Source organism: Triticum urartu, chromosome 5, assembly GCF_003073215.2.
Source record: "Triticum urartu cultivar G1812 chromosome 5, Tu2.1, whole genome shotgun sequence".
Lineage (NCBI taxonomy): Eukaryota > Viridiplantae > Streptophyta > Magnoliopsida > Poales > Poaceae > Triticum > Triticum urartu.
In genome coordinates, this window is record NC_053026.1 from 401,681,639 (window position 1) to 401,692,823 (window position 11,185).

An 11,185-nucleotide genomic window follows, 5' to 3' on the forward strand; every position below is an offset into this window, starting at 1 on the left:
CATATGTTCAAAAATGCCAGCCGGGAAGCACTCACATTCGGCGATTTCATTTCCAAACTCAGGCACTTGTGGCCAAACATCCGTCATGGGGGATTTGGGCGGTCAAATGACGTCGCACAGCGCGGTCATCTACGGGTTTACAGAGCGGCCGAAAACGCAAGATGATGCTATACGTTCATTGTTCAGACACAACATACAGTTCTTAAGGGCCCAACATCTATCTAGCCATTTCACAATGAAGGACCGTACAGTCCTTGTGGATTTCTACATAGGTCTCGGTTCAAACATAACAGATTATTCAGAACAGAGGTTACAGTCAGTACAAGCAAATATGGAAATTCATAAAAATGCAACACAGTTGGAAAAATCCACCAGTACTCTACGTCTACATGGTTGCAACGTAAATTGTATCATGCGTTGGGCACGAGCGGCCTAGTGCACGAGGTGCGCCGATGCCCTGTGACACCGCAATTCTTGCAAGTGGCAGGCTTGCGAGGTTGTTTAGGAACATCACCGCGATCTGGACATGTAGTCCTCTTGTGCCCTGGAAGCTTACATATACTGCAGAATCTCGTCCTCTTGCTCAGGCCTTCATACGGTGCTTTCTCTCTGCTTGAGCATGGTCTACCCACACCTTGTTTTTTTGCTGGAGCTGACAGCACAGCGAGCGCATCCCAGTTGCCAGATGCGGTTACGCTGTTCTCATTTGCGGCCACCTCCGGATCGATGCTTCCCACCGCCATTACTGAGCCATTTTTCTTTTTGCTTGCTTCTGCAACTATCCTATCCTCAATTCCAAGACCATCTCTGTTTTCAGCTAACGGAGATGCCTCAACGATCAGGTCTTTTACCTTTGTTAGTACTAGCTCGTAGGCAGCTACCGACGAGTCTCCAATCCTCACGAGTTCCATAGCATGCAGGTACAGAGTCGAACTCCGACAGGTAAAGGACTGATTAGCAGCTTGATCTTTCTGGAAGTGAGCAATGTGTTGTGGCAATATGTCCCTAGCATCTTTTGTCCACCTTTTTAGAATGTGCCGTTTAGGTATCTCCTGCACGCCAATGTGGTCCATCACCTGATTCAACGTGAAAAGCTAGTTAGTTAGTCCACATGATTGTTACCAATTTTTTTTTGTGGCACCAGTTATTATGTAGTTGAGCAGAGAGTCCAAATAACCTTTAATGCATGGCAACAAAGCATCCCCATGTGTGCATACTGCCGCATTCACAATCAAACCACTCCCCATCGTCGGATATGGTCACCACATATTCAACCTTGCTCCAGCTTTCCCGTTTTTCGGCGTCATTGTGCCTTGCAATGTATTTCTTTTTCCTCTCCACTTCTTCAACTTGGTAAGATCCACCCTCATACAGATTTTCACCAAATATTTCAAACATCTTTCGTGTATAAACCTTACTTGCGTGCCTTTCGATAGCAATGTTTGTCCTCATGACAGCACCACTCTGTGACAGGACCAAACAAAAAAATAGATAAGTTAGTCTTTGCTTCTATCGAGTAGAATCACACACTCTACAAAAACACAAGTAAAGCTAGCTCACAATCCTTGTTCTTTTTTCCTGGTAGCTTTCATCTGATTCACGGTCGAATTGAAGCCTCATGTACTGACGCACGAATACATGCATTGGGCTAGCTGGCGGCATGTAAATCTTAAGCATGTTGTTGGCGCTCTCGCTACGCTGAGTGCTGGTCATTTTTGCACAGAACACTCCCTTGAAGTATGGCTTAGCCCACTTGTGTCGTATCTTGTACAGGTTTGTCATGTAATTGTGGGATTTCAGATTATATTTCTCTACAAGTGAACCCCATGCCATCTCAAATTCCTCCACGCTTATCATGTGATTCACCACTTTGTGGAACTCAGCCCTGAACTCGCTCTTGCTTGTGTACAGAGGGCCAAGGCTTTCTTTTGCCTTTTTAAGCACATGCCACTTGCACCACCTGTGGACAGTATTAGGGAGCTCGCTTTGGATTGCTATCTCCATGGCTCGTGCTTGGTCTACAAATTGTACAACATATTAGAACAGACTCGAATATGTGAAATTATCTAATAATAGACACCAGGAAATGCATTTTTTTGCTTAGATTGGCACAAACCTGTCAATATTGTCTGCGGGTGTTTCCCGCCCATCATGTTGATGAACTCAGAAAATACCCATTGGAAGCTCTCTACTTGTTCATCGCGCATCAGCACTCCAGCTAGTATTATGCTTTGGAAGTGATTGTTCACTCCCACGAACAAACCAAATGGCATGTCATACAAGTTTGTCCGGTATGTTGTATCGAATGTGACAACATCGCCAAAGAACTTGTACTGCAGCTTGATGTTTCCATTTGTCCACATAAGGTTTTTTATTCTGCTTTCCTCGTCACCCTAGACCCTATATGTGAATTCCGGGTCGTTCTGCTGAATCTCTTTGAAGATGGCAAGGGTTTTGTTGACATCATCATCAGCTTGGTCTCTGCTTATTCTCCCGCACAGATTGCGCAATGACCTTTTTGTAAAAGGCACGCTCTGTGTTGATCCGAAGAAGCTCCCAACTATGCTATACACCTTGTTGAGGTTCACATTGTTTTCCCTAAGCTGTTTCACGAGATCCTTTGTGTACACATCTGTGTGTTTGTGGGATGGCCAGTGAACCTTTTCCCCGCATGTAAGAGATAGCGAATGATTGTGGCTTGCCCGGTGCTCAGCAATGTACCATCCATTGTCTGCAGCTCTTAGTAACCTCACCATCGCAGGGCACTCGCAACGGCAAGATCTGCTATTCTGCTGCTCAGGTTTCCCCTGCAAACATTTTCATTCACATGTCAGACAGTTCGATATGAAATTGCAGAGGTCACGATATTTCGCAAAAGTATATAAAAACAAGTGAGTTTCTTGTTGCTGACCGAGCATCCACAAACAATCTCTTGCATACATTTAGTCCTCTCAACATTGAGACGACTCTTGCCATATCGTATACCAAATCCAAGCTCCCACGAATATAGATTATAAAAATCATAAGCTTCCCCAAGGGAATCAAAACTCATCCCAATCTGCGGCTTTACTACACTTTCTGTAGGTTTGTCGGCATATCTCCTTATGGTTTCTTCCAATGGAGTTACTCTACCAGCACATGGAACTCTATCAAGGGGAGCGCGCCCAATTCGAAGCCTGAAATTTGAGGGAGGCTCACTTTTTAGTTTGTGAATGTTATATATTATCTCAGGAGTTTATCACTAGTCATGAAAAAATAAGACATTTTTCTATTTTTTGCATCACCATAGCTGACACTAATTTTTTCTGTAGAGGATTATCTACTACTCTACTGAAATTGTACCCATTTTGTAAAAAAATTCCATGATTCGGTTATGTACCTCCTCGTCCGCCCTGGTGCCTCTGGGTTAACCTTCCCAGTAGACTCAGCAGATTTCATTGGTGAGAGCGGCCTCTTGCAAGGGGATCTGACATGGTGAGTTGAAGCGCCGATATGACCAAATACACTTGCGGAAGATGAGTCGGCAGTTGCTGGCGCCGACCGCCGGACGTCCACCAGCACCAGCGGATCTGGCCGCTCAACGTCGGCGGTGACCTCATTCAGCGGAAATCTATGGATCCAGGGGGGAAAACAAGAAGCAGTCAGCATTTTTCCATCGGTTGTTCATCTATGCGACCAGAAGAACAGAGTGGTCAGATATACGTCGTACCTGTCGACTGGATCTAGCAGAAATTCAAGCCCGTTCTGCAATTCTTCCGCACACATCGTCGCACTTCCCTCCTCTGCCATTTGTGGAACTTGCGCCGTCTTCACTTGGTAGGGTTTGATAATGGAGGGCGGCGCGGGGGGGCGGCGTGGAGGGGAATTGCTCATTTTTGGGAGAAGACCGTCATATCTCTGGGTTGCCCCACAGAGGACCACATTCTCGCAACGGAGCTGAGCCACGGACCGGCTCATTGCCATCACGGCACGCTCCTACAATGTGCCAGCCAGCTGTCATACAGAACTGTTCACAACCGTATTCCGGCATCCGATTCGTTTTACCACGACCGTATTCTCTGATATGGCCCCACTAGCGCATATCTCTAGAAGTGGACCAACGAACATGATAAAGTGTTCAGCTGCTGCCGCTCTCAGTAACGCCGCTCTCATAAAACATTAACTACATGATTATTTTCCCATGAAGTTTTGTACACAGCTTACAATAAAATAGCTCGGTTCATCTACACTAATTTTTGCTCAGATCGATGGCGGTATGTGACAGAATGGTACACGTAGCCTAAGCAAGAGGATTGAGAAATCCAAAGTGGAAGGCAATACACCAACCATTAATCAACCAAGAATAGTCAAAAAATTAAGAGCATGTGCCATACTCATACCAAATGGAGAAAGATTGAAATGAGAAAATGTTTTTCCATGAAGGAACAAAATTAAGACAACATGAATGGATAAAGTAAGAGGATTGGTCCTTTGTAAAGAAGAACTGGGAAGGAAGTACAAATCTAACCTTGGAATGAGGATTGATTATTCTTGTCTATCATCCCAACAAAGCATTTTCTCAAAGCTTTCTCTGCAATGTAGCGTGCTAGCACTCTACAATGCAAAAAAAATCATGAATATATTAGTATGTGAATGTGAATAAGATAAATAATATGAAGTCATGTATATGCATTAGATACTTGCTAGTGCCTGTGCCACCATCACCAGAATCCTTTAGTTAGGTTCAGAATATTTACTTTGAGTTGTAGCAGTCATCATCTATGCATAACCCAGTTTTAGGGGAAATACTTAAGAATGATGAGGAAAAAAATATCTATATAAGTAGCTCACATTTTAAAGCAGGCAGGCACACCTATTCCACAGCGGTTTAGTTTTAGGGAGCTTGTAAAACTAAAAGATATAAACTTTTTTAAACATGTACTGTCTTTGGGAAGCTTTAAGAATGTAGTGTATTAAGTAAGAGGCAGGAGTTGTGGATGTTTGAAAAATAACCCCTGAAAGAAATATGTGTCTAAAAAGATAGGAAATCAAGGTGCTCATGTTACCTTTTGAAGGTAGAAAATCACATGTAAAGCAAGAAGTGAGATATAAGGGATCATATGCATTGATGCTTTTTTTATAGGGTGCACTACTAAAATACTATGGTATAGTGTGTACGCAAGTAATGGGCAACAATTGATACATGTAGATTATTATGTTAGAAGTATTTAGTATAATCAACCCACACAAAGTTACTGTTTTCTATCTAGTATAATGTCATACATGGAAACATGAAACTGGTATGGCTACAATCATTTAGACCTCTCTCTCTCCCTCTCCATGGCCCCTGATCTCTTTCTCATCATTGGTGATACAACATAAAGAGAAAAGAGAGACTAAAACACATGAGAGCTAGAGGATATACATTTTATCTACATTTTAAGTATGTACAGAGAAGTAACTATGGATGTCAATGTTAATGCAACAAGGAATCTAATGGTTTTCCAATGCATATAAGTAGCCTGATCAACATAGTTTCTGAATATATATGTAACTCATTTTATTGATTAGAGTAGCCATTGTATCAGGCAGTTTTGGATCTTCTGAATCTCAAGCAAAAAGATTGAAAACCAACTATTTCCTAAAATTACATATCAAAGAATATCCTATTTCAAATATAGATAAAGTAACATGTCAAAGCAAGCAAATTTAATAAATATGGGAGATTATTTATTTCCACAAGCTGAATCGAGCTCTTGACCAACATTTTCTTACCATATAAGGAAGCTCATGTCTAGAGCCGCGGAAGTGCAAACGTCCAAAGATATAATATTGCGCAAAAGCCGCTAGGCAAGCTTTCATGGAGTACTCGGCGTTTCAACTGTTCAGAGATGAGACATCCAAATCTGGACATCGCGTCAGTATTATCTCAGCCTGCATAAAATGAATTAAAATGTATGAGAAAGATAAAATATTCCTGAGTTTTAGGAAGCTAAGAACCAATTAATATATTTTTGGGAAAGAAAGAAGTGTATAAAATTAGAATAACAGGGTGTAGTACAATCTCAATAAATAATTTAAGCTAGGAAAAAAAGAGTACATAATTCAGTCTGGTGTTTTTATTTCCATTCACAATTCATTGACATCAATTTATCTTCTCTCTTCCTTTGTGCGAGACTGCCGCTACATATTTAAGTCACATATGTACATGAGCTTTTTTACGCACATAACTAAACTAAGATCATGCTTTCGCTTTTAAATCCTGATTGGATGCTAGCATTTATTCCATGGCTCCAACATCAGTTAACCAGAAGGTTTGATACAATACAATCCATCATCGCTGCAGCAGCTGATACAATCAATTTATAATGTAAAATGGATGGATCAAGCACAAAAAGGCCATGAAAGTACACACATGCATAGATTCACCACCATTTGGAGAAAAAAAATTCATCCACCACTCTCTGGAAAATTCCTTACTTACCGCGGCTTAGTGGTGAGGAACACTTCCGGCCTTGGACATCCTCCAACTCAGATGTGACAAAAGACCGGCTCATTGTGGAACCGTCGCTCCCAATAGCACAGGAGCTTCCGTGACTCCATCCCCCTCCTATAGAGTCGCTGTTCTTGAGCAGGCCCAAGTTGGCGGCAGCCCCATCACCTAAACAAATTGAACTGTTAATGATCCAAATCATAGGTACCAATAGTAACTCAAAATGGCAGTAACGAACGCACTGGTGAATCTGAAGCCATTGAAAGAAATTAGTGAAATTCAAAAGAATAAATCTGGGACATCTCTCTGAAGTATCTTAGTATGATCCAAAATGTCTGAGAACAAAAACAATGTTGAAATGGAAATTACCCCAAATCTACAGGTACATGTTGCTAACAACAAATTGCATGACTTATAAAATACATCAACTATCTCACAAGCTATCAGGACTTCCGAATCATAATGAGTTTCACATTTAGTGTACATGAAGAGTCCAACCTATTAATATATGATCTAGAAAAGTATACATGCACATTAACTTCAGTACTCTCAATCAAACTAAGCAATTGACTTCACAAACATGGGATTATAGAGAACACGACAATAATAAAGAATGTTTCGGGTTTAAAAATAAGGATGATCAGGACTAACCTGCGTAAACACGTTTTAGAATGTGTCTCAGTGTCTGAGTATATTCATCTTTGGACATCTCCTTGATAGTTTCCAAATTTCTCGTGCATCGCCTAGACAGAGCTTGGGGGAGGCTCTCTTCCTCTCATATGCATCTCTTTCCTGATGAAATTATGAAAGCATATGATAAAACAATGTTAAGAAAATAAAACATTTGCTGACGTCTTTTGTGCAAGTATCTTAACTGTAACTAAGGGTGAGTTGGAAACAACATGTCTCTTACCTTGTTGTCAGGGATAGCTAGCGCCTAGTAAACAAAAATGATTTCAGTTGGAAAACATAATTTCTGGGGAAGTAGCATGATATTTGCAACCAGTCTGATTTGCTTCTATGTATTTTATTGAAGAAGAAAATCTACACCAGCACCAACCAGAACGTGGGAACGAAAAAGAAAACGCAAAACTGTGTTGGTCATTGCCATAGCTGCAAGTCAATGAATTCTAAGATATTCTCCAACTCAAGAGGTACACCACCGTACATGCAATGCAAGCTAAATCATTATCATCTCCGAATGATCTTAATTCACAAAAGGAGTCTATTCACCATTAGTCAGTAGAAAGGAGATACAAGTCTTATGTGTAAGTAACATGATGGAAAATTAGATGCCAACCATTTATGTGATATTCAAACTTACTATATATTCCAAATTGCAAAAGAAAAAACTTTAGACAAAAGCCTGCATGATTACCGTCTAGATCTCATATAAAAATTTATTCAGAAGCCTAGAGCGGTGATTACTGAATAGTACTAATGCTAGTGTAGAGAGTATTAACTTGTTGTGAAAACGGAAGAGGATATGGCCAAGAGTTTGTTGCGCCCAAAGGGTATGGCATCCTCCCGTGGCCGACAGCGACGTGCAGCGCCCTGGATCCACCGTCCATAGCGACCTCCTTGACGCGACAGTTCCCGCCGTCTAGCGCGTGCTCAATGCCTGGGAAAAAAACCCCGCCCAAATCAGGATCCAGCGCAAAAAAAACAGACTCCCAAATCAGAGGCGATGCAGGGAAAAATCCATGATGCGGCCGTGGTGGCACCAATCTCTGCCGGGGAAGAAAAGAACGACGCAATCGTGTAAGAAGGGCCAGCCGCTTGACCCGATGCCTGCGAGGTCGTCGCTTTCCTCGACGCGACCCTCCATGCGATTAACGTGACCATGCCCTGTCGCGGCGTCCATGGGAATCCGCCATGGAGGAGATCGGGAGCCAACGGCGGCGCCGCTTACTCGAGGGGATCGAGAGGACGGCGGCGGCGACGGAAGGGGATCGAGAGGAACGGCGTTCCTCCTGCGGGGTGGTTTTCTTGGGGGTGCGTGCGTGGGGTGGGGTGAGGTGGGGTGGGAGGTGGGCGAAGGTTAACCGACGAAAAAAACCGGACGAAAGTGGTGGGACAAAAATTGTCCGGCGGAGATTAGCAACTGCTCCATTAGAAGTAGAGATGAGTTGTGTGCATTTGATAAAAAAAAGGGAAAGCACCCCTATTTTTTTATCAATGAAGGGTCCCCCCTCCCCCCGGTTTTCATTAAGGCCTCGTTTGGCCAGGAAGGTTTCCAAGCTGAAGGGGCCGGGGATTTGGTAAATTCGTTTCCTTCATCAAATTCCCACCAAACCTCTTCCCCCTCTCAAACCCCTTTCTCATGGGTGATACTGAATGTTTGTCACGTATAAATTGGGGATTTTACTCAAGCTTAATTTTACCATATATAAATGGCTAATGACTCTTCACAACCTACAATTTCACTCCATAAAAGCACATAACACGTCAAAATAAATCCAATCTTTACTACAACTACTGGAAGCAAAACAAATCTTTTATTGCTAAAAGGACATAGTCCATCCCTAGCTTCAGTGGCATATGAAAAAAGAGCATCAAAGGCAAGCATGCATCAGGATGCAAATCAAACACCCATTTGCTGAACACCACCACAATCTACTTAACACCATGGTCATTTTGCATGACTTTCAATCAAATAAAACGATAATATATCATCTGGGCTAAAGAAAGAGAATCGTGACAACAGTTTCTCATAGCAGTTCACGACAAAAGTTCATATTTTTTCATTTTGAGTGGCAACAACACTCGATATCATGTTACTCTTATCATTTCATCCGCCTTGCCTTCACTTTGCACTCTTGGGAGCGAGCTTCTTCCTTGGCTGAAAATAAAATTTGATCATCATTTTTTGTTGGACCAAAAAGTATAAAATCATGAGCTTGCGGTGTATATAATAAGTAATAACACAACAAATTGCAGCTGAATGAAAATATATAAAGTGTCAGCTAGCTTATTACTACTAGATACTAGTAACCATCCATAGCTAGGATGTAAAAGTCCACCTGGCTACTTTCTAGTGAAGCAAACATACAATGCAGTGTGACATGTACAAAACTATAGAGAGAAAGAATAAAGTTCTATGCACTTCTTTCTCTGGATTTAAAGATTAAATGAATCACAACAGATTTGGAGCTCAGCAGTTGTAGCAAAAGGAAATGAAATATCTGAGGAGTAAACAGAAAAGAAATAATACTAAGAAGAAGCACACTTGCACACTCCTCTATCCTAAAATGGAGACATCACGAGCTCACTCCAGTGCCATAGAAGGAGAACATCACAACAGGGAGAGAAGAACAAATTCACAGATTTTTCAGCTACCCAGCTCCCATGATCTCCTAACTTGATGAACAACAATTAATGTTTGGCTCCATCTTTCTGGAGTATTTCATTTTTTTTTAAAATTGTGGTGCGGTGCCTTCCATCTTGTGCACTAGAGAAATGCACTTGCAGATGGAGAATTCTTGCCCATTTGTTGATCCAACACTCTCTTTTGTCAGCAGGGCGACTTCATCCTCCGCTTGTTTCTTCTTTATATTCACGTACTACTGCATCACTTCCACCATTGCATCTCCAGTCTTCTTTCGCTTCTTTGCCTCCTTCAGAGGCTTCATTCTTGTAGTAGCACCAGCAGCAGAAACCCTCTTTTCACCGTCTTGTTCATCAGTTTCTCCAAGATCAGCGATGGTAACCCTCTAGGATCTATCTTGATCAGCAACATCCTGTTCCTCCAGGATCTACAACTCGTCAGCATCTACCTGTTCTGCCTCCTCTTCTTTGATGTCATCTTCCACTTGTAATATTTGGTACTTGTGATGGTTTAGCTTGTTGTGATGGTTTAGAAGATATGAAATTGTAAGTACCCTCAACTATATGGCCTACACAAAGCACATGGTTCAGTTTTCTGTTAAGCATTAAATTCAGAAAGAAACAACATGCTTGAGAAAAAATATTTATGAAAACATAATGGGGGTCACTTTCTGTTCAAATTAAGCTTACCATTGTATAAGTCCCCTAACCTCTCATATAGGGGGAAAGATCGTCTCCTGAATTTTCTGATTCTTTTCCATGTCTATAGACAAGAGTGAAATAATTAACACCAAAATAATACTAACTTCAAGCATGAAGTTGTAGTTGCAATGTTGGTAAAATAACTTACTGTGATCATTTTATTCCAAAGTTTTGCATCAACAATTATGGTGCATCTGACATCATCCCTGTCGGTGTCAAAATCGATGGATCTCGGGTAGGGGGTCCCAAACTATAGATCTTGGATCGATGGGGAACAAGGGACGCATGACACGATATTTACCCAGGTTCGGGCCCTCTCTAAGAGGTAATACCCTACGTCCTGCTTGATTATACTGCTTGTTTATATGGGGATTACAGAGTTGATGTACCTCGAGATCAGAGGAACTAAACCCTAACTAGTAGGATGGCAATTGTTCTCCTAGCCTCTACGGACTAAACCCCCTTGGTTTATATAGACACCAGGGATACTAGGGTTTACAGAGATAGTCGGCTACATCAAGGAAACGCCAGATCTTTCATCTTGACTTGGGGTACACACCAAGACACAAGTGTCATCGGTCCAGACACGGTGCGACCCAACAATCCGGCCCACGTGAGATGAGCCAGTACCCAGAGGACCCCCTAGTCCAGGACTCCCTTAGTAGCCCCTGAACTAGCCTTCAA

The 11,185-nt window shown here is 42.0% G+C and overlaps 1 protein-coding gene across 2 annotated transcripts; it reads right to left on the reverse strand.

Moving 5' to 3' along the window:
- Positions 1-207: 207 nt before the first annotated feature.
- LOC125509287 (protein FAR1-RELATED SEQUENCE 5-like) lies at positions 208-3,971 on the reverse strand. 2 transcript variants are annotated; one of them, XM_048674218.1, is made up of 7 exons: positions 3,710-3,971; positions 3,380-3,610; positions 2,912-3,176; positions 2,117-2,807; positions 1,561-2,018; positions 1,178-1,464; positions 208-1,076 (listed from the first exon to the last, which is right to left on the reverse strand). In XM_048674218.1, the coding sequence occupies exons 1-4, from the start codon at positions 3,961-3,963 to the stop codon at positions 2,394-2,396; spliced, it is 1,164 nt and encodes a 387-aa protein (XP_048530175.1). In that variant the 5' UTR covers positions 3,964-3,971; the 3' UTR covers positions 208-1,076; positions 1,178-1,464; positions 1,561-2,018; positions 2,117-2,393. The 2 variants fall into 2 exon arrangements, with proteins under 2 accessions (XP_048530175.1, XP_048530176.1); XM_048674219.1 differs by lacking the exon at positions 2,912-3,176 and having other exon boundaries at positions 3,710-3,861.
- Positions 3,972-11,185: the final 7,214 nt, after the last annotated feature.